At 45.0% G+C, this 23455-nt stretch overlaps 1 protein-coding gene across 4 annotated transcripts in view; it reads right to left on the minus strand.

Moving 5' to 3' along the window:
• NT5C2 (5'-nucleotidase, cytosolic II) overlaps positions 1 to 23455 on the minus strand; it is a 542012-nt gene that overhangs the window by 279189 nt on the left and 239368 nt on the right. For all 4 annotated transcript variants that reach the window (XM_085606647.1, XM_085606643.1, XM_085606637.1 and 1 more), the window contains one exon: positions 8560 to 8633. In XM_085606647.1, the coding sequence (XP_085462773.1) occupies positions 8560 to 8633 (74 nt within the window). The remainder of the gene's footprint in view (positions 1 to 8559; positions 8634 to 23455) is intronic.

Here is a 23455-nt window from a genome sequence, read left to right on the forward strand (position 1 = left end):
CAAGTTACTTACTTACTGCCCGTTACATACCAGTTATGCCAAATGGAATGTAGGGGAGCATCAAAGGACCTCCACTTTGGTCTGTCTGTCTTGGGCAAGTTTCTGCATGGTGTCCCAGAAGTGGTTTAGGGTCTTCATTTCTGTTTCCATAAGTTCACTTTCAGGTGTTATTTGGTCAGCCTCTTTCCATTTGCCTTCTGGGGTCAAGTGCAGAGCTGTTCTTGTGATAGAGTCTTGTTCTCCTCTGATGGTTTGGCCTATCCGTCTTTTTCTCATAATGATGAGTTCATGAGCTCTTGCATGCATGTGGTGAGCAGCTCCTAGATTAAGAGGGTTCGTGGCCACAAAATGCACAAGATTCTTCTCAGGTTACTGGTGTTGAAGGCGGACAGTTTATTGATGTCGCTGTTCATCATCTGCAAGCATTCTGATCCATACAAGAATGTTGACAGTACACAGATCTCGTAAAGCCTCAGCATGGCGTTGGTTATCTTCCGAGATAACCTCCACGCCTTGTTTAGAATATTTTAAAGGCCTTCCTGCTTCTTCAGCCTGCTCTTGATGTCACTGCCTGCCCATCCATCATGAATGATAGTACTGCTTAGGTAGGTGAACTCTTCAGTCATGGCTAGATCCTCTCCAGCCACCTGGATTGGTGAAGGGTTTGGGATATTGAGTGGCATGACTTCTGATTTCTTCATTTTGATCTTCAGGCTGTGCATAGATGTTGAGGTGAGATGTTTTTTCCTACATATGTTGCTGTGTGTGAGAGAACAAGATAACACTTCATGCGGAATTACATATATCAGGGGATGAGCACAGTAATATTCTAGGTGAGGATTCACAGGGAGATCGGCCATAAGGAAGGCAGGCAAATTGCACTTGAATAAGGACAGCTGTAGGTCTGTTTAGAAACATAAAAAATGTCTTTGGGCAAACTAGATGTGATTCAACCTGCTCTGGATTAGGTCTGCATAGAGATTTATGGTTACTAAACAGTGATTGTCTCCGAAGTTTTCTCACAGACATCTTTTAACACATATGATCAAGCAACACAGATTGAAGATCTCTTGGGACAAACTCTGCATCCTTTGGTGCCGAATTCTTTAACTATTATCCTTTCCAATTCCTCCATCACCACTTCTACCAGGGCGTATGCACGAATTCCTTTGAATCAGAAATCTGAGTATGTTAATGGTGTGCTTGCTCCTTGTTCTAGTGACACCTATATAATGGCAATGATAATATTTCCAAAACCTGACATACTATGTGTTGGTGTTAAGACATGCAACCTAAGATAACATGCTGTGCACACTCCAGCTGTCTAGTGTTGGGCTCAGAAGTGTGCATGTGTTTTTGTTCAAAGTCTTCAAGTCACGTGGTAAGGTGACAACACCTATTACTGGTAATGCGTATTTGCAGTGGCTCCATTGGAGGGGGAGGATAGGAATTGAGTGTAAAGATACAGAATAAGACCACCATGCAACGAGTGTAGAAAGAAGGGCCTCTGCAACAACCAAAGGCTTCCGGTGAGGTGGGTGGGCACATGTGTTATCTACAGCACCACATGCCACAAACTGATGCTTACAGGTTAAGTAACATTTTCTGTTCGTGGCATGTGTAGCTTTAGATACAAATGCTGTGCATAGACTGTAAAGCAGTTCTCCCCTAAGCGGTGGCTAGCCAGAGGATGATGCAGAAAGAGTGTACAGAGTACAGGTTGGCCAATGTTAGCTCAATAGCGTGCTAAAACATCCATGCAGTAATGCTTGGTGAAAGTGTGTGGAGTGGACCAGGTAGCAGCTTTGCAGATGTTTGCTATAGGAATGCTACCTAATAAAGCCATAGAAGCTCCCTTGTTGCAAGTAGATTAGGGTCTGGGAGGGACAGGCAAAGACCTTTTGGCTTTAGCGTAACATGCCTGGATACATTTGATTAACAAATGGGTTATCCTCGATTTAGTGAGAGCACAGACTTTATATCATTTGAAAAAAGAGATAAAGAGTTGTTGGATCTTGTGAAAAGATTTTGTTTGGTCAATGTAATACACCAGGCTCCTTTTGACACCTAGTGTGAAGAGCCCTCTCGCCTACTGACTCTAGATGTGATAAAGAATAGTGGGATTTGGATAGTTTGAGGTGGAAAGTAGAAACCCCCTTTGGGAGAAATATGGGGGTTGTCCTATGAAGTACTCTATCTGCATGAAGTAGGAAGAAAAGACTTGAAGGGTTAGACTCTGAATTTCACTTACACGAATGAGGTAGGTGATGGCCACTAGGAAGGCTACCTTCCAGGAAAGGTACTGCAAAGAGCAAGAGTGAAACGGTTCAAAAGGACGGCCCATAAGTCTTGTGATAACTATGTTAAGATTCCACAAAGAAGCAGGTGGCACCCAGGATAGAATTACTCTTTTGAGTCCCTCCATGAAGCTCTTAATGTCTGAGACTCTGAAAGGTGCACTACGTTTCTTGTTCTGAAGGTAGGCAGCATTGGTGGCCAAGCAAAGTCTAATGAAAGTATAAGCAAGGCCTACCTTGCAGGGGAAGCAGATAACAGACATTATCTTGGACTGCTGCTTTCAGAGTATTGATGTGCCAGGAACTGCAGTACTGCATAAACGTTTTCCCTTTAACTGCATAGCAGGCTCTTGTTGCAGGCCTGCACGCTTCCTTGCGGATGATCATACACTCTACAGTTAAGGGAGTCAAATTCTAAGACCTCAGGAGCCAAATCGCAAGATTTAGATGCTTGGGATTCAGGTGTTTGACTTGCCCTGGCTGTGCGCAACAAGGTCTGGTTGGTTGGGCAGCTCCTTTTGGGGCACCAGGGAGAGGTCGAAGAGAACTGCAGAGCAAGGGTCCAAAATCCACAGCTAGCAGGTCGCGAAAAAAGGGTCAGTTTACACTGGAAAAAATTTGATGTGTCCACGTTGTGTTTTGGGCCGTTTCCTGTAGCAGATACTAGGCCTACCCACACAAGCAAGGTTCCATTTTTATCGGGAGACTTTGATGAGTGCTGGGTGGGTGGAAGTTTGTGGCTCTTCCCTGATTCCAGAATTTGCCATCACAGAAATATGAGAAAATGTAGTTTTTTTGACAAAGTTTTCGGTTTGCAAAGGATTCTGGGTAACAGAACCTGGAGAGAGCCACACAAGCCAACCCATCCTGGATTCCCCTGGATGTTTAGTTTTCAAAAATAAAATGTATAGGTTTGCTAGGTTTCCCCCCTAGGTGCCGGCTGAGTTAGGGTCCAAAATCCACAGCTAGGCACATTGCAAAAAAAGGGTCAGTTTCACTGGAAACTGTTATGTGTCCCTGTTGCGTGTTGGGCGGTTTCCTGACGCAGGCACCAGGTCTACCAACACAAGTGATGTTTTTTGGAAGACTTAGGGCAACACAGAATAGTGGAACAAGTGTTACTATCCATTGACTTTCTTCGCATTTCTGCCATCCAAATGTAAGACAATTTGTAAAAAAGAAGTCATTTTGAAAAATGACCTCTAATTCACATGCTTGTATGGGTACCCACAATTTTGGAGATGTGCAAATAACCACGGCTTCTAAACTCTATATTTTGTTTCAATTTTGTAAATATATAGGTTACCTTGGTACCTATTTTTCACTCTTTACCAAATAAATGGCTATATGCCCGGTAAACAATGAAAAAACCATTGCAAGACGCAGCTCAGTTATTAGCTCTGGGTTCCTCTGGTTCTTGGTGAACCTACAAGTCCTATATATCCCCACAACCAGACGAGTCTAGCAGATGTAACAGTATATAGCTTTCAGAAATCTGTCGTCCATTTAAAAAATAAGTAAATAACAATTCCACTGTATTTTGGCTAATTTCTGGGTTTCCTCCAGGGGAATGTACAAACCCTGGGTACCTTTAAAATCCTCAGGGTGTTTGAAAAAAAGGATGCAAATTTGACGTGGATACCTTACGTGGACAAAGAGAGAGAGAGAGAGAGAGAGAGAGAGACAGAGAGAGACAGAGAGAGACAGAGAGAGACAGAGAGAGACAGAGACAGAGAGAGACAGAGACAGAGAGAGAGACAGAGAGAGAGACAGAGAGAGAGACAGAGAGAGAGACAGAGAGAGAGACAGAGAGAGAGACAGAGAGAGAGACAGAGAGAGAGACAGAGAGAGAGACAGAGAGAGAGACAGAGAGAGAGACAGAGAGAGAGAGAGAGAGAGAGAGAGAGAGAGAGAGACCCTGATGAGGAAGAGGAAGACAAAGAGATGGAGTAGAGACAGAAATCATTGAGCTAGAGAAAGATACCGAGATGAAGGGGGAGAAACGTTAGGCATGGAGCGAGAGAGGGAGGGCGTGGTGGCTGAATTGAGGCAGAGAGAGCTAAGATCAACAGGCACCCCTACACACTCAAATACCAGTGGACACCACAGACATGCCAACACACAAGATGCTACCATGTGTCACACGATATTGACTCTGTTCACTAAAGTGACAAGCTGAACTCACTCAATGAGAGATAACGTGCACTAGAAACCCCTATGCAGAATGCGGTTCCAGCTCATGTGGTGAGACTATGTTGGGTACAACTGATGACCATGAGGGTTTTGCAACCTCTCCAGGACGTCAGCAACAGTCTCGGAAGCATTTTCTCTCACACGATGAGCTCTATCTCAAAAGTGGCAGGTCTGACACTGCCATCAGATACTGAAGGCCAAGTGGATACTATCCAAACCTCAGAGTGTAGAATACACTTTTAAACAAAAAGAGATTATCTGGAGTAAATGAGATAGAAGGGAAAAGTTACCTCCCCTTTAAGAGAAAAAATAAAACGGGCCAGGAATTAGTGGCAAAATGAAGATGAGAAGTTGGAAGGTTAATGTAAGCAGTAAAGATAAAGTAGAGTTAGGAGGGCTGGATGGAAATCAAGACAAGAAAGAAGGGGAAAAGGAAAGAGATGGTAGGGGAGAAAAAAGTAAAGGTAGGAAGGGAAAAAAGGAGAACGTTGGGAAAAGAGTGAGGAGAAAGAGGGAAATGAATAACATGGGAAAAGTAATGAAATGAAAAGGAGGGAAGGTTGGGAAGGTGAGTGACGATGAGTGGAGATTAAAAGAGAGGGAGAAGTGAAAAGGAGGAGGTGGGAGAGGGATAACGGGATGAAGAGAAAGGAGGATTGTGAGAGAAAGGGGAAGAGACTGAAAGAGGGAGTAGAAGAGGCGAGTGAGACAAAAGCCACGAGGGAAGGCAATAGGAAAGTAGTGATGAATTATGGGATGAGTCCTTCCTCCTCTTTTCCCTTCACATAGGCACCAACAGCTGTGGGGTTTGTATTCAATTTATTTTAATTGTTGCATTTATTTATTTGTGACAATATTCATTTTGCAAAATGCCAAACAGCAGCAGAGAGAGACAGAAACAGAGAGAGACGACCACATGCAGAGGCATCGGTAAAGCCACCTGCAGAGACTCAGAGAGTGACGGCCACACAGCAAGAGACAGCCACAAAGAAAAAAAGCTGCTGTGAAGTAGAGCAGCCTGCCAATTTTCTTCAGACTCAGTTGGCAGGCACCATTGTGGGGCTTGAAGCGCATTCGCAATTGAATTTTTTTTTATTTACAAAAAAAAGTCACTTGGTGGCCTGCACATGGAGCGAGCAAGAGTGAAGCTCAGTAGATATAGGAGTAATGATTACACCTTTTTGCCTTGAGTATGCAAGTTATGTAGGCAAGTGCATCAGCGCTCTGATGAATGCTGCGATACAAGTGCCACAACTGATGCGGGGAAGCGTACTCCAAGTTTTATAGAGCACTGCAAAGTAAGAGCGCTGAAACTACTAAAGGTTGCATAAAAACAAAGATATTGCTATAATGCAAAAGAAAACATAGTTATACCATAAAAGACATGAGGTTAACAGCCTCTTTTAAAAATCATGAGTACCTAAAAGATGAGAAAATGTAAAACGCTCCTTCCACTGGACAGTTCTCTAGAAAGAATTTAGTGGACACCTCTACCCCTTGTCACCAGTAGCCCCAGTCACACATAAACAAGAGCCCTCCAATAAAACATTGCACTGCAGCACAGCACTGCTCTTTAACAGCACTGAGCACTTCCTCCATTTTAGGTAGGTGAGGCCTGCCGTAAGCGGACGATGCGACCGACAGCCCGAAGGAGGCAGCACTTGTGGTGCAGAAGTCACAGCTCCGCCTTTCATCCTGTACACCTCAAACACACTGGCTAACAACTGTTTCCATGGTGTACATTTTTTATGAACAACTTGTTAAATACAGGCTTCATCATACAGAATTTGCTCAATCAGTCAGCTGAGATAAATCCTGACTGCGGCTGATTTTATGTCACTTGAAGGGAGAGCAGGATATCAGCTGGAAATCAGCTGGGGGGGGAGGCCTTGCTTGAGTTAAAAATATTTCGGCTGCCCGCCTTTCTATTTTTAACACTTTATGAAACATGAAACGCAGGCGCCGTGAAACAGGCGCTGTGCTGATAAAAGGAAGACGCGCAGCCTGAAGCTACTCATTGCAAGAAACGGAGAACAAATTAGGGCTCAGTGAAACCAGCAGGGACAAACTCCATGCAGCCACTTTCCCTGTGCTGTACAATCTTTCTCTCACCTATAAAAGGGAGATGCGGTGTGTGTTCCCTGAGGCTGCGCCTCAAAGTGGCGAAGAGGAATATAAACTAAGCAGCCATGCCCCTCCCTCCAGCGGCAGTGAGGAAAGATGTCCAGAAGCGCAGCATCCCTGAAGTATGCGCCATGCTGATTAAATACATTTTTCACAATTTAAATACGATACACACGCTGCCTTCTCTTAATTAAAAAAAAAGCGATTTTTAAAAGGGCTGGCATTAGAACTATGCCTTTAGGCTGCCACAAGCAGGCAACCAATAAAATGACTGTTTTCAGTCGCACTGGAAATCGAGAGGCATGGGGAGCAGCTGTGCAACTGCAGACCAACCAAAAAAAGAGTGCTCTCAAAGTATCCTAAATAACCTGAAGTAACAGCACATGTAACAGGGGGAGTCCTCACGGGAGGACACAAAAGACCAAATGGAGGGACTACTAAGCGTATTCACCCAAAAAAAGCCTGCATTTACAAAGGACAGTAACAGGAACCAATGAAAAAGATGGATGGTGCTTGAAGCCCATACTCGAACAGACAGCGCGCAAGCCTTGGCGAGATCTAGAAAGGAAAAGTAGCCTCATTGTGAAGAATATGAGTCATGATTTTTTAGAAGCAGAGCTAGTATTTCACTTTCCCTTAATTCATATGTAACAAACCATTTTGGTATTTTCTATCAAAGCAACATCTACTTGTGTTATGGAACATTTGTGAGAACCCAGTAAATCTTAAGGCTGAAGTCAATCATTGGCAATCACTGAAAACGTCTACAACCCAGGTTGTTTAAACAAAAATAAGGAAAACTCTGCCTATACCATCTCATTTGGTGACTTAGTAAAGTGAATGCCCAAACAGATGTAAAGGTCTCACAAGGTGATCCTCAAAATTTTATTTCTGCTGGCGACGATGTGCAGTTTGTACATTTTGCAAAATTTCATCAGCAGGCGAAGTTTCCTGCAAAACAATGTATGAGGATGCTCCTTCAAAAAATTTACTGGGGGGATCTTTCCAACTAAAATAGGTTTTTCAGAGGTTTTCTCCAACAAAAACATACTCCAGTTTAGTATTTTTACCCACATTTTTAAAAACATTTTGCCATCTTTGTCAAGATCACACATTTGACAAACCTAAAAAAGGGCTGAGACTAAGAATTTGGCTACCATATGTACCACGCACCTTTGACCAGTTAGATTTAAAGTATGACTGGTTTGGAATAAAAGATACAATGCTGAAAAGGACTTCTTTTTAAATATCACAGTATCAATGTCATTGGTGAAGTGCTAGGCAGAACTAATTCAACACAAAATGTCAAAATGCATTCTGTAGGAGGCAAATAAACAACATTGGTAAACAAAATGTCTTTGAAAGCAGCCAGTTCAAAACTACAGTGACTTAAATCCCTTTGCTTAAAGAAAAATGTGTATTAGTGTTTGGACCTCGGGTTAAAGGAAGTTACTGAAAAGTATATACTCAAAATGATCCTTTCCACTCAAGAAAAACAACCAGTTTCATTATTTTTAAATGTAAAATGTCCAGGTGAAATCAATGTGGATGGAGTAGAAAGCATTACTAGAAAACTTATTAAAGCAACAAAGAAACATTTGGCAAACCATACAAAGATACTGGAGTTGGGTAGGAGGACAGGGGGTCTTTGAAGAATTGTAAACAACAGAAATATACTGTATTTACTGGTGTAGACAGCATATTTAAATATACAAGAGGACATCTCAGAAGTTAAATATATGGCATCATGGAAGGTACAAAGAAGGAAGAATGTATTCAAGATAAACTAGTTGAATTAATGAGCAAGAACATTAGAAATAGTTAACAGAGGGCGACAAAGCATCCAATGGTAGAGTAGGGGTGGGTAAACGATTTTAGGATCTAGAGAACAAGTAGAAGGATTAGCACATTTAGCAAGGGCACTTTGAGCAGCTTAAAGACTCACCAGCAAGTGTGTAATCCATATCAAAACCAAAACATTTGATTTTTTCCATGGCTAAACTTCTGTTGACGAACACCCTACAGAGGGAAAGAACACATTATCAGGCTAAAAAACATAAGAATAAAACACATCTTATGTACTACAAAGGAAAATTTAATTTGTCTTTCGCAAATCAACTGTATCATTCATCAACATTTCATTGAGCTACAAGTTTTTTCATCCGTTCTCAGAAGAAAGGTCAGTAAGGAGAAGGAGGAGGCAAACTTAAGATTCTTCATCTTAAAAAGTAATTCATAAGTACTATTTATCCATTTCAGCACCTGACAGTGTGGTGCTTAACAGCACATTAATGTCCGAGGCAATTGCCTAAAACATGCAATGTATTTAAATATTAATTTCAAAACATTCAACAGTCTCCCTATCCTGCACTGTTTTCTGGACGTTTATGCGTCAAAGTATCGCCCGCAGTAGGATTTATCGTAATTTGCTTCGGCAGGGGCACATTTAGATTAGTTGTATTAGATGTAATTTAGATGCATTTACATTTAAATCTGGAGTCTGCAACAACTACAAGAGAATCTCGCTTCAGTGCCCCATCCTGCTCAGATTTGTCTTGAGGCTAGTTTGTAGATAGTGTTGCGGCTCAAAAGTTTAGCAGGAGGCTACAAGAAACGTTATTAGTTTATACTTCAGCATTCGTTAAATGTTATCTCCGAAAGCTATTAACTTGGCTGGTTTGCCAAGTCTTTTATAAAAAATTACAATAACAAAGTTTTTTGACCAACCTTCAAACATTTTAAATTGTATTCTTATGCTATCTAAATTTTCTAGCAATCAACGATGCATTGCCATGAACTGGAAAACTGACAGGATCCCATTCACTATCCAATGGAGGAGAGATATGCCCTAACATGCGAGGAGCGACTAGGTTGCGCTGAAAATGGAAGACAGCAGGGGATGAAGGAAAAACACTATCTCAGAGACCTATAGGGAGCTCCTGGAGAAGCTTGAACATCCTGACCCGACACAAGGACCTGACTTAAATCCAGAGGGGGCATTAGTAGTGTGATGCCCCCATTGATAGTGACCCGCACACTGTGCAAATCCTTGGTACAACTGTGTTGGTAGGTGAGGTGTTTCGGTTTGGTGAACTATTAAATTGGTATTGTTACAAAGCATACTATGATCTGTGGGAACTGTCAATCTTGTGATGACCTGAAATATGCAATGTTCATAACATCTAAGACAAGTGCGAGGATTAATAAGGCAGTTGATATCCTGTATTAGAAACCACACTAACATATATAATGACATGTCTTGCGTATGAAGGTGTATATTAATAAAAGCAATAAATAGATAAAAACAAATTCTAGCCATGAACAGGTCTGGTCTGGATTGAGACTGGGTTGCTGAACTCTGACCAGATAATAGAGTTTTTATTGAACCTTCACTGGCACCTCTTGAGCTGTTGGCAGTAATTAGCAATCTTTATCTCTTTATGGGGGCCATATTCATTAAATCAAACTCTAGACATAGTTGTGCAGAACAGGTGGAAATGATAAGAGAAAATACATATCTAGCAGCTTTGCCCATCACTTTCTCTGAGCAATATTTCAATTTATTCTAAAAGGTGATTGCATCATGATTCACCATAAGGATACATTCAGCACAGAACATAGTTAAAACAGAAGAGGCAGTTGGTCTTTGCAGGTTTTGTTACAGCCTCCTTAATTAATATTGTAGGAAGGTGGTTTTGAGTTCCTGGGAAATTAGCTGGGGTTTCACATATGCCCAGCATTCTTACCACACACCCACTGACTTTTAGGAATCTGTCTTATCTATGGTTTTTGGTTCCATTTTCCAGGAGCCGGAATGCTTATTTTCTGAAGATTAATTAGAATATTCAGGTTGTTTCTTTGATTATATTTGTTTAAAGCATACAGCAATCGCTGTAGCCAAATTTCTACTGCATCTTAATGACAGTATCACCCACATGCAACAATGGAAGATGTGCAGAAGGCTCAGCGTGGGTGGAAGTGACCCCTAGATCAGAGGTACATAAATTAAATATAAGGGTGGTTGGAACAAACGTATGCTTTAGTCCAGAACTGGCGCTAATCTTTTTGGAGACCCTAAACCCATCACCTATTGTAATCCTCACCCACATTCTCCAATGTAGCTACTGAAAACACCTTAATAAGGCAAAGTGGATACCCCAGTTAATCAATTTCTCCCACAGTAAATCTCTGCTCCTGCTATCAAAGCCCGAGCTGTAGTCAAGATAAGCATAGAAGGACTCTCCAATGTTATTTACCTTTTGCAAAACCATATTTAGTGTCGGACTAGTTACCTACCTTCGATAACTCCTTATCGGGTAGAGACATGATCTAGCCGCAGATTCCTTACCTCTGAACTTCCAGGCGACAGGCTGGATCTGAAAGATTTTTTGTAGTGGCACCCCTGTGCCGCTAGATGGCGTCAGTCGACTCCGCGTGACGCCGGCGTCGTCGTCGTGTTCGGCGTCGTCATGACGCCCACGTCATCAATATAACTGCCACTCCGGCGCGCCGACGTCAATACTTTTCACGACTTTCAACGCCAGAAGCGCGAAGCAATGAAGTGACTTACCATGGTGTGTTAAAAAACACAAACCGCTAAGGTCCTGAAGGGGAACATCTCTGACACTTAAAACCAATTTCTAAGTGCGGGGAGGATGGGTGGGTCAGTACGGAATCTGCGGCTAGATCGTGTCTCTACCAGATAAGGCGTTACCAAAGGTAAGTAACTTGTTCATCTGATAGAGACATCTAGCCGCAGATTCCTTACCTTTGAACAGATACCCAAGCAGTACTATCCCCGGAGAGGGGACTGTGGAAAGGTTTAACCAGAAAATCCTGCAAAACAGAGCAACAAAAAAGGCCCTCTCTGCGAACCTGGGACTTTAGGCAGTAGTGTCTGGCGATCGTGTGCAGAGATGCCCAAGTGGCAGCTTGGCAAATATCAGATAGTGGAACACCATTCTGGAGAGCCATGATGGCCCCTTTCGCCCACGTGGAATGGGCCCCAAGACCTTTTATGCAGAGCATAACCAATCAGGATATAGTCCTCTTCTGGACAGCACGGCCTCTCTTTCCGCCAACGTACCCTATAAAAAGTTAATAGTCCACCCAGAACTCTTTTATATGATCAAGGTAGAACGACAATGCTCTTTTTGGGTCCAGACGGTGAAGACTTTCCTCTTCCTTGGAAGGGTGTGGGGGCGCATAGAAGGTGGGCAGGGTAACCGACTATCCCAGATGGAACAGTGTTACTACCTTAAGAAGAAAAGCTGCTGTAGACAGAGTACTATCTTTTCCGGAAAGGTCATCAGGTAAGCAGGCTTTGATGAAAGCGCCTGTAGTTCACTGACTCTCCTGGCAGAGGTTATTGCCACCAGAAAAGCTGTCCTAATAGTGAGCAACCGCAAAGGGCAGTTATGCAGTGGCTCAAACGGTGCACACATCAAGAAAGTGTTTCTGAAAAAGGAACCTCCTAGACCATTAATTGAAAGTATTTAGATGCAAAGGAGCTATAACATTCTCCCTCTGGAAGAATGTTATGGAAGAAAGTGAGCACCAAATTAAGGTCCCACTGTGGCATGACAAAAGGTGGAGGGGAAAACAAATGGGTTAGCCCCTTCAAAAATCTCCGCACAATCGGAGATTTGCACAAAAAAGGCTGATCAGGCAGCCGCAGAAAAGAAGAATGGGCTGAAAGGTAGCTCTTAAAGGTGCCCAGAGCAGAGCCCTGCCAGGCCAAGGAAAGCACGAAGAGGAGGACCTCAGATAAGGAAGCAGAGAGGGTCAACAGACCAATCTGTACAATATTTACAAAATTTGTTCCATCGGCAGGCGTATACTGATTTGGTAGAGAGAGGCCTGGCTGCCAAGATAACCTCACTGACTTCAGGAGAAAGGTCACAAGCTGGCAACTGTCACCGCTCAATCTCCACACAAGGAGGTGGAGAGTGGACAGGTTCGGGTGGAGGACCCTCTCCTGCTGCTGCGAAAGAAGATCCTCCCAGAGGATCGATGCGTATGTCCAGAAGCTTGGGATACCAACTTCTCCGTGCCCAGTCCGGAGCCACAAGAATGACTTTTGCCTGGTCGCTCCTGATCTTCTGGAGCACCCTGGGTAGAATTGGTATGGACGGAAAGGCGTATAGGAGGCCTGAGCTCCACTTGCGATGAAAAGCGTAGCCGAGCGAGTGCCACCTTGGAAACTCCAACGCGCAAAACTGTTGACATTGCGCACTCTTTTTGGAGGCGAACAGATCAAACTAAGGCTTTCCCACTGCTGAAAGAGACCATGTGCCACCTCCAGGGGGAGGTGCCACTCTTAATCCGCAAGGCACCTTCGGCTGAGCTCGTCCACTCTGGCGTTCAGAGAACCAGCCAGGTGTTCAACCACCATGGAAATGCCCTGATGTTCCAGTCAAGTCCAGAGTCGCAGGGCCTTTTGACAAAGGGTCCATGACCCCATCCTGCCCTATTTGTTGCAGTATCACAGGGCGGTGGTGTTGTCTGTGAACACCTGGGCAAGCCTTCCCTTTATAGATGGCAAAAAGGCTTTTAGTGCCAGCCGGATCGCACAAAGCTCCAGCAGGTTGATATGGATCTTGGCTTCCGCCGGAGACCAGAGTCCTCTGATCTCCACCTTCCCCAGATGGCCACCCCAGCCCAGAAGAGACACATCCATCACTACTGTGACATCTGGGTGGGGAAGGGAGAGTGGTCTGCCATTGACCCACTCGCCGTCCGTCAGCCACCACTGCAGTTCTTTTGCAGTTCCCTCTGAAATCTGGACCAGGTCAGAGAGATTTCCTCGATGCTGTGTCCACTGCAGAGCCTCCATGCGCCACCTTGCAAGCATCACTAGTAGGATTCAGGAGGCCATGAGGCCTAACAGCCTCAGAGTCAGTCTCACTGGAACCCAGGATAGAGGTTGAAACATCGGTATCATAGTCTGAATATCCTGTACTCGCAATCCGGGAGGATAGGTCCGAAACTGCACCGTGTCCAGAACCGCGCCAATGAAAAGGAGTCAGGTGTGACTTCAGCACGTTGATAGTGAACCCCAGTGAATGCAAGAGGTTCGTCATTGCCTGGAGGTGGGCGACGACTGCTTGGAGCGCGCCCGCCTTCAACAACCAGTCATCGAGATAGGGGAATACTGGGACCCCAGATCTCCGCAGATGAGCTGCGACCACTGCCATTACTTTTGTGAACACCCCAGGGGCACTGGTAAGGCCGAAGTGAAGCACTGTGAACTGAAAGTGCTTGTGGCCCACCGTGAACCACAGTTAGCGATGATGACACCACGGACAAACCAAATGGGGGTCCGTAACCGAAATGGCACGGTGACAAGCACCGCACAGCCTGAACCAAGAGGTCTTCTTACTTGACACCCTAACAGACCAACGGAGTCGACAAAAGTTGAAAAAGGTCTGTCAAAAATCGACAGGGGGTAGCTCTCTTTATGGATCAGCGATGGATGGCGCGGAAAGAAAAGAAGTGACGTCAGCGCGCCGGAGTGGCGGTTATATTGACGACGCAGACGTCACGATGACGACAAACACGACGCCAACAACATCACTGGTAGTCGTCCAACGCCATCTACCGGCGCGCAGGGGTACTGCTACAAAAAATCTTCGGATCCAGCCTAACGCCTGGAAGTTCAAAGGTAAGGAATCTGCATCTAGATGTCTCTATCAGATATTATGTTATCCAGTCTCACATCCTTTTCTGAAATCTGCATGGAATTTAGGCAGTATGTTGGCCCCCCTCAACTCAACATTCCAGTCCATTAAGTAAAATCTTAGCATATTGGTTTGCCTCTGCGCCAAGGATGGCTATTGTGCAGTAATTTTTAGAATTTGCCCTACTCCTTTTGTTAAAAATAGGATGATGGATAGATCCTGTCCAGGAGTCTGCGATTATTCGAAAGTACAGGCAGGATGAATAAAGTAGTGCTAATGGGCAAGACCAAAATACCGAATCGGATTCAAAAATGTTGCCTGGACCCAGGGATCCAAAGGGATGAGCTTAATTCACATTTTTATTAGCAATTTGTTGAGTGCCTAATGTGATTGTTCAACAATTTCCTATTGATTACTAGTATTGTCCTGGTACAGCTCAGATACATTCATGGCCCAGTTCTGAACAAAAAATACAATAGACTCAAATTTAGATTATTGAGTTCTTAAAGCTATAATTAAAGACCAAAACTTCATTGCCTCATGTATCTTGAACCACTTAATTAGGTCTTCCTACCATCTAGTCCCAAACTGTGCTTTAGCTTCCCAACAGTTTCTTTCTCATACAATCTTCTTTTTTATAGTTGGAACAATTCTCAGGTCCTCCTGAGCATTACATTTGCTAAGTGTTCTACACTGTTGGTTGATACTCCATTTAAAGCCCATCAGATCATTAGTGTACAGAGATTTTGTTTGTTGGTTCCGACAGACATAGTTGTAAGGTTCACTGTCTTGTTGGTTGACAGTAGACCATGATAGGAAAAGTCCATATATCCACTGAGCAGTTTCTCTGAGAGTAGCAAAAATGTGTTCTCTGAAGAAGTAGATAAAGTTAATGTAGTTATCAGTGTGGAGCCTTGACTGGATTTCCTTTTGGCACAGCACTCCTCTGTCCATTGTATCCACCTAAGCCATTTTAATGCTGTTGTTTCGTTCCATTTCCCCAGTGAATTATACATGGGGAGCAGTTTAAAGGCCCAGGTAAAGGTAATTGTAGCAGATGACCAATCCCCTTACACTTCAGGATGCTAGAAAAGGTTACCTGATGGAAAATAGATGGGATGAGCGAAGTGTGTTATTGTGACTACATCATTAAAGTCTTCATTAAATTCTTTGGTTGATTTGAATATTGTTCAGGTACATCATTAAAGTCGCCGGTAAGTAGAAGACTAGCGTTCAGAGCTTCGGTTTGCTGATGATTAATCTACTTCAGAAATGTGGACTTTAAATGGGATAGTACTCGAATATCTAGAGCTTGAATATAGTCAGTCTCAGTATTTATTGGATTTGCTGTATAATCTAAACAAACGGAGATTAAGGTAGTTATACCACTCAATATTTGGCATTTATGTGAATATTGCGTATTTTTTCCATGATGTGAATCCACGAAAATTACCATTTTCTTTGGACCAGGTCTCTTGGATACTTTTTATATTGTGTGCTTGTGAAAAGGATCCAATGTCATACCCCGATAGCTTTGTAAATTCCTGCTAAGTTGAAGGACAACACGAAACCATAAGATCTTTATAAGACTTTTCTACAGACAACCTAATGCTCCAACTCAACTCGCACCCTTTCAACTCAACGTCTGAACACCAACACCCTTCTAAAGTACTTTAACGGGGCATGGCCAAGATGGCAGGCGATTGAGATGCTCTTCGTCTTTCCGGCCCGCTGCTCGATCTACCGCCAAATACAGCATACCTACCCCTCCCTCGAGCACTTGGGAAAGATGTGGAGCGAAACTCGGTGCTCCGTCTGAGTCTACGCTGAAGCTGGGAGAAATCGCCCTGTACAGGGTGGCCCACGGGACAGAGGGACTGCTCCAGCCCGGAAGGGCCTACAACGAGCAAGTGGCAGGCGGGGGGCTGGCACACCTGGAGATCTGCGACCCATGTTGGAGAGCAGGGTGCCCGCCTTGGCCAGTGAGCAGATCTGAGTGTACACTGCATGTCGATGGGATTCAAGGCGGGGACTACGTCGAAGCCTGGAGAGCACCTTGACCAGAGACGTGGTCCATGGGGAAGAGCTGAGCGGAGCAACGGGGGCCGGGCTCCCGAGCTGCGGGAAACAGATTATCTGGGCGCCTGGTCCCCTGGTGTTTGTAGGGACGCAGTTGATACTTTTAAGAACTAACATTTCTTTATTTCTTCAATCCCCCTGTTGTCCTTTTCCCTCAGTAATTCTACTGGCTCTTTATTCCCTGTGTACTGTCTATATGCATTGTGATGTTCTATTATTTTTTGTGATTATTCAAATCTCACTTTGTAGAAATGATATCAAGATACTTATAGTTGCACTAATCGTACTGTGACATAGCTTTTAAATATTTGTCTGAAATTGTACTGTATTGTTTCTTTATTTTATGAATGTTTATTGTCTATTGGTATAGAATCTCATGAATCCATGAGGTTTGAGCCAATTTTCAACAACAATTTGCATTAATACAATTGAGCGTTTTATAATTAACAGTGGTACAATGAGTTTAGTGCTATCACAGTAGATTTATGGTCTGATATTTCCTATGACCAATCAGTTGCCTCTGGATTTTTCTTATGAACGATCGCAGTCTGAGCGATGCCAGTCTTCAGGACAGTTGAGGACTGCCACGCGTGCAGATGAGAAGTGAAGATCTCAGAGCATACCAGGTGGACAGAGACCAGCAGGCACTGGGCATTGCACACTCCTGAATTGCTATCCTCCCTGGAGAGACAGAGGAAACAGACCCTTATTGTGAGCACCCCTGGAACACCAGTGCTCTCCACACCCACTCTGGATGAGCTTGACTGTGCTGTTTACCTGAAGGAGCGACCGGGGAGGCACGTGGGAGAACACTAACAGGAGGGATGCCGAAAGCAACTTAGGCCTGGGAAACTTACCGGAATCCTCCGGTTCTGGCACTGGCCAGCTACTGAGAACCCGCGGTTGGTGCTCGCTGGAGCCCCAGCGATCTTGCCTGGACCGCTCGGCAATGGCTGCAGCTAGAGCAGTAAAGATTGCAGCGTGAAGTAGTTGCTCACTAGACCTGTCGGTGGGGGGGGCCGTGGACCGCCCCCACCGGTGGTCTCTCCAGGTATATTAAGAGAGGAAGGCTCGGAGGAACCAGTGACTCGCTCCTTCCTTGAGTCTCTTTTCACCTCCCTCTGAGAGGATATACAGGAGGTCAAAAGGGACCTATCCAGCGACATCAGGGAACTTAGGAGGGACATGGAGTCTTTGGGAGACCGCGTGGCCACTCTGGAGGAGCACGACAACAACACCGTGTAGGACACTGAAATACTGCAGCAGGAAATCCTATGTCCCCGCGATCAGCAGCTGGATCTTCAAGCGCAGGTTGAGGATCTGGAGAACAGATCTCGCCAGAACAACATACGGATCAGGGGTGTATCCTCCAAGGCGGAAGCCAAGGATCTGGTGGGCTTTGTCACAGATCTATTCCAAGCAATCCTTGACGCCTCCCCAACCACGGAGATAAAAATGTACCGGTATTATCGTGTCGGACCCCCACAGCCAGAGACTGCACCTCCTGCAGACATTCTGGTCTGCATACATGACATCCAACTAAAAGAAAGAATTCTGCGCAAGGTCAGGGAGAAACACCCCCTTATCTTCAGGGATCAGACACCTACCCTCTACCAGGACCTGGCAGTGACTAATTTGCAAAAGTGGCACGCTTTTAAATCGGCAACGTCACATCTTTGAAGCATGGAAATACCTTACTCATGGGGTCAATCATTCAGACTCATTTTCCGATAGGAAGGGAAGCTCCTCCAGCTGAGATCGCTGGGGTAAACCTGCAAGATTCTGGGTGTTGACCTGTCGACGGATGGTGCCACGAACCGATACACCCCGGCTCGTCCCGCCAAAGGTCGCCCCAGGTGGCGAACCCATGGGCCCAGGAGAAAATCTGCTTGATCAGACCCCATCACCATTCCCAAGGGTCAGCAGGCTGACTTGGACTCGATCCCCAGAGCACTTGCTAAGGCAGACTCACCTGGTCTTGGACAACGACCTGGATCGATCAACACACAGACCTGGCCTACCAGGGGCATTAACGTAAGACGGGCATATATGGCTCACAGACACAGGATTTTTTTGACATCTGGAGGACACTCCATCCTCACACCCGCGCCTACACCTAATTTTCCCACGCACACAAGACTTACGCCTGACTGGACCACTTCCTAGTCACGAAAGACATCTTCCTTCACACTCACATTAGCTGAGATTCTCCCCGCTGCACTCTCAGACCACGCAGCTGTATTACTAGAAATAAGGCTTCCCTTCCTTTCTTTCCTATGTCTCACGCGACTCAGACTTGGCGGACGAGGGACACCCTATTACAACGCTCCGAAGTTGTGCAGCAACAAACTGAGTGCCCAGCAGCAGAAACTGGGTGTGTACTCCCTCTACGATACCACAGGGATACAAATCATGGATGACACAGCCATTGCGGGCGCTTTTAGGGACCATTATGCAGAGCTGTACTCTGACCAGTGTCTGGACTCTGACGATGGCGCCTGCTATCTTTTAGGCGCCCATACTTCCTCCCTATCTCCAGACCAGGCTGACTCTCTAAATTCTGTGGAGGTGGTCATCTCTGCGATCTCCCGCCAAAAGACCATGAAGTCCCAGGGCCCGAAAGGATTCCCATCCATATTCAATAAAACGTTTTGCCTCGTTCTAGCACCCCTCCCGATGTGACTGTTCAACTCCTTTTCAGCCTCAGTCGATGCTCACAGCATTGATAACGGTGATCCCCAAACCTGGCAAAGACAAGCACCAATGCAGCTTATACCGCCCCAAATCCCTCCTGAATGTGGACCTCAAACTGTTCACCAGCATCTAGTCATCTCGACTGGGTCCACATATGCAGTCATTGTGGACCCGGATCAGGCGGGCTTTATCCCTCAGCGCCAGACCAGTGACGATACAAAATGGGTGTTGCATATCATGGAAAAGGCCTCGCGATCGCAGGGAGAGTAGATGCTTCTAACAGTCAACGAAGAGAAAGCCTTTGATAGGGTCCACTAGTCCTTTTTGGAACAGGTCTTGGCTCACTTCGGGATAGCAGAGAGATTTTGATTGTGGGTATTAAACTGCTACCGCTCTCCCACAGCGTCGGTCAGTATAAATGGGTGCATCGCTGCCCCTTTCTCCATTGGTAGAGGCACCTGGCAGGGATGCTCCCGGTCGCCTCTGCTGTTCACCCTCTATATGGAGCCTTTAGCTCAAAGGGTCCCCAATAACCCCAAGATCATCAGAACCACTTTCGAGGGGAACAACATAAAATTAGCCTCTATGCTGACGATGTGCTGGCAACATTAGACAACCCGGCACTAGCACTTCCGTCATTCATGACGGTGCTAGAGACATTGGCCATGCTTTGGGATTTCGAATCGATATGACCAAATCTCAGGCACTGAATCACTCGATGCCTACTGCGTTAGAATCTCAAGTTTGCAATACCCTATCATATGGGCGATGTCGGCAGTCCGTTACCTGGGGATCCGATTAGCCTCTACTGAGCAATCAACATCTTTGCTCAACTATCAGTCCCTACACATCAGGTCTGAATTGGCCCAATGGAAACAACACATAATCTACTGGTTAGGGAGAGTCGCAGCTAATATAATGACTATCCTGCCCAAAATCTTGTACCTCTTCCAAGCACTGCCCCGGACACCTCCAAAAGGTATAATCTCTAAACTGAATCTGAACTACACCAATTTGTCTGGGCTGGGAAGCGTCCACGAATGAGGAGGGAGATCAGATATCTTCCACCGGGAGCTGGGGGCCTTGGGATACCAAACATCCAACTATACTTCCAGGCAACCCAACTTCAATATTTAGTAGAATGGAGCGAGGAGGAATCAGTACGGCACTGGCTCTTCCAGGATCGGGCGGTGGCACGTACCTCCCTGTGGAAGATTCCCTTTCTTAAGAAGTAGCACAGGCCTCAGAACCTTTACCTTTCCTGGATTACAAAATTCACAATGGAGGCTTGGGACCAGTGTAGTACTAGATACGGGCTGTCCTCCTTCCCCTTGCCACTGACACCCCTACTTGATAACCAGATATCCTGCGGGGGCACAGCCCTCGAGCATTCAATAAACTGAGACAGACCCTTGCTGCTCGGCGGGCCATATGATGGATGAAGAGGGGGTGATACCCTTCACACCGGTGTGAGCAGTCTATGCCATGCCAGAGACGGAAAGGTTGCATTACTGGTAACTTCAGCACTAGCCCCTCCACCCAGACAACAAGGAGGCGGTACAGAGACTCCTCCCCCCTTATGAACGATGGCTGGTCTCCAGGACGTCTGACAAATGGTTAATCTCTGATCTCTACACCTTCCTAACCCAACATTCCAAACACATTTACAAACCTAATGAAGCTCGCTGGGAAAGGGAACTAGGGTGGACCCTGACTAGTAAGGCGTGGGAGGATATCTACTACAGAGCACATTACACCGCCTGCAACACTGCTCTCACCAAAACGTTTACTAAAGTGGCCTCATATTGGTATTTAACCCCAGAACGCCTACATAAGATCAATCCGAACAAATTTGCGACCTGCTGGAGGGGGTCTGGAGCTGAGGGGACTCTAGTACATCTTTTGTGGGATTGCCCACACATCCAGACATACTGGGCACAAGTAATAGATCACACTGACAAACACTTAAGACATATAAATACCCTGATTCCCCTCATACATAAATCTGGGAATGCCTAATCCGATTACTTACCTTAATTCTAGACAAGGACAGCAAATAGGTCTGACCTAGGGCGCGACGATTCAGAACACAGTGTTACACTGGGGAACAACTCATTTACCTACACATGTGGGTAGGCTTCATCGCCTTTGGCTTATACTTGGCATGGTATGGATCACTCTCTCCATTGCTAATCAGGAGTAATCCTTCGAAAATGTATGGTGCCCCTCTCTCGGTCTCTCCTTTCACCGGATTTATGAGAATTAACCTGCCCCAAATACCTTCGTATATTACGATTATCCGAATTGGCCCGACCACCAGAACGGACTCCATTTCTTCCACTGACAACTGATAACACTGCCGAAGCAATCTACTGGTAGCATTCAAGCATTTGAGAGGGAGGGTGAAAGTTGTTTTTGTTTCGTTTGTTGACCACTTAAACCAAGATCTGTGGATTCACACCTAGGTGACTCATCTTATATCAATCTACAAATGTACTTCTTGGTATAACTGAATAAAGAGATTTCAACCATAAACTACTTTAACACATTTTTGGACATCTATGTAGACATCCATGCCCCAATTAAAACATACAAGGCAAAGCCTTCGGCACCCAGGCACTCTTAGACCTCACCACTAATAATTCATCCTCATACAGGAAACAATTAAAAGAAAAACAGAACTCCTGATGTCCTCATGATACTGAAGTCCCTCCACGTAACATGCAAGCAGCTTATTAAATCAGCAAAGCAAATTACTATACAAACACCACAGATGAAGCCTCCAACAGAAGCAAAACACATTTCAAGACAACCTGGCACTGAATCAACCCTGTCATACACCCACCTATTCCTCACATCACAGGAAAGTGCATTGCAATTACACTCTTCCTCTGAGAAAACATTATAGACAATCCAACAGCACATAGACAAAAGCCTGCTTCATTGTTTCCTCTCTTACACCACCCATTTCTGTAGAATTCTGCATTGGACATCCTACAAACTTCGATCTCTTGCAGACATCTCTAACATACTCAACTCTGTCCAGCCACTTTTTATTAAGATGACGTCTCCTCCCCCCTTCATTATAGCTCTCCCCTGGAGACTCTCTCTAACCCCAACTTACCATTATCAATAACTTCCTCACTCAAGGCATCTTCTTAGAAGTTTTCAAGACAGGCCAGACTCAACCACTTCTAAAGAAGGCTACACTAGACTCTAATGACATCACCAACTACCGACATGTCGTGCACCTATCATTCTGCAGTAAGATCACTGAAAAGTAGTCCATGTTCGACTTCAAGATTACATTAATGTTAATTATCGCCAACACGTCTAGCAGCCTGGCTTCAGATCAAGCTACAGCATGGAGCCCTCTAAATAACACATCATATAAGATGCCCTCCTTGCCACAGATGAAAATGACCCTTGCCTCCTGATAATGTTGGACCTCTCAGCTGCCTACAAAATAGTTGACCATCCGAGCCTCATAAAAAACTCCCAAGTAATGCCCTTCAGTGGTTCTCTTCTTACCTTTCCAACCAACACCCGTTTGTTCACATAGGCGCTTTCAGGTCCCAAAAGAACCCTATCACATGTGGAGTCCCCCAATGATACACAACTCTAATTGAAAGTCTCCTGTGATTCAGACATCCAGTGCTTCAAACACTACCTCCACATTCCAGACCCGGGTGCCAAGGGCCTACCTTGAGCTCCCCCCATCCAAGACAGAATTCCTGTTATTTGCCAAGAACAACAAACAAGAAACAGTACAAACCTGCCCAATGACGTGAAAACCGACGGATACTTGGAATCACCCTGGATACCAACCTTACTCTCCAGGAAAACACAGTAAACAAAAAACAACAAAAAATATCTAAATACTGACGGGATTGGGGGCAATAGATAAGCAGCACCTAATCTTTCCGGCCCTCACCATCGCTAAACGTGATACAGCACAGCTATGGAAAGGGACATCCCCCCCCCCAACTCTAGGCAAGTGGAAGGCAGAGCTAGATAGATGAATGGGTGCAGAAATTGCGGAGTTTTTGGCAATGTGGCTGACCCCAGAAGCACCGTAAAATGTGGACCCGCTGGGCAGCGTACCGTGGGATTGAGCTCCACCCCTTACCATCAGAAGACCTTTGAATGGCATACCTCAGTAGGCGCACGTGCCTGGTTCTCCTTTGCTCTACGTTGAGATTCGCTGTTTCCCTATATTGTTATCCTGGGGTTTTATTTGTCTGAATTTGGATCTTTCTGCATACTGTTGATTTCCCTGCATGTTTGCAGCCTTTGCATGAAACGTGAAATGAAAGTATCTCTGTTAAATAATGTTTTCTTACAGATATATGTAGGGCCCACGCCTTCTTCTTTAAATAAAGTGAAACT

Source organism: Triturus cristatus, chromosome 1_2 (assembly GCF_964204655.1).
Source record: "Triturus cristatus chromosome 1_2, aTriCri1.1, whole genome shotgun sequence".
Classification (NCBI taxonomy): Eukaryota; Metazoa; Chordata; class Amphibia; order Caudata; family Salamandridae; genus Triturus; species Triturus cristatus.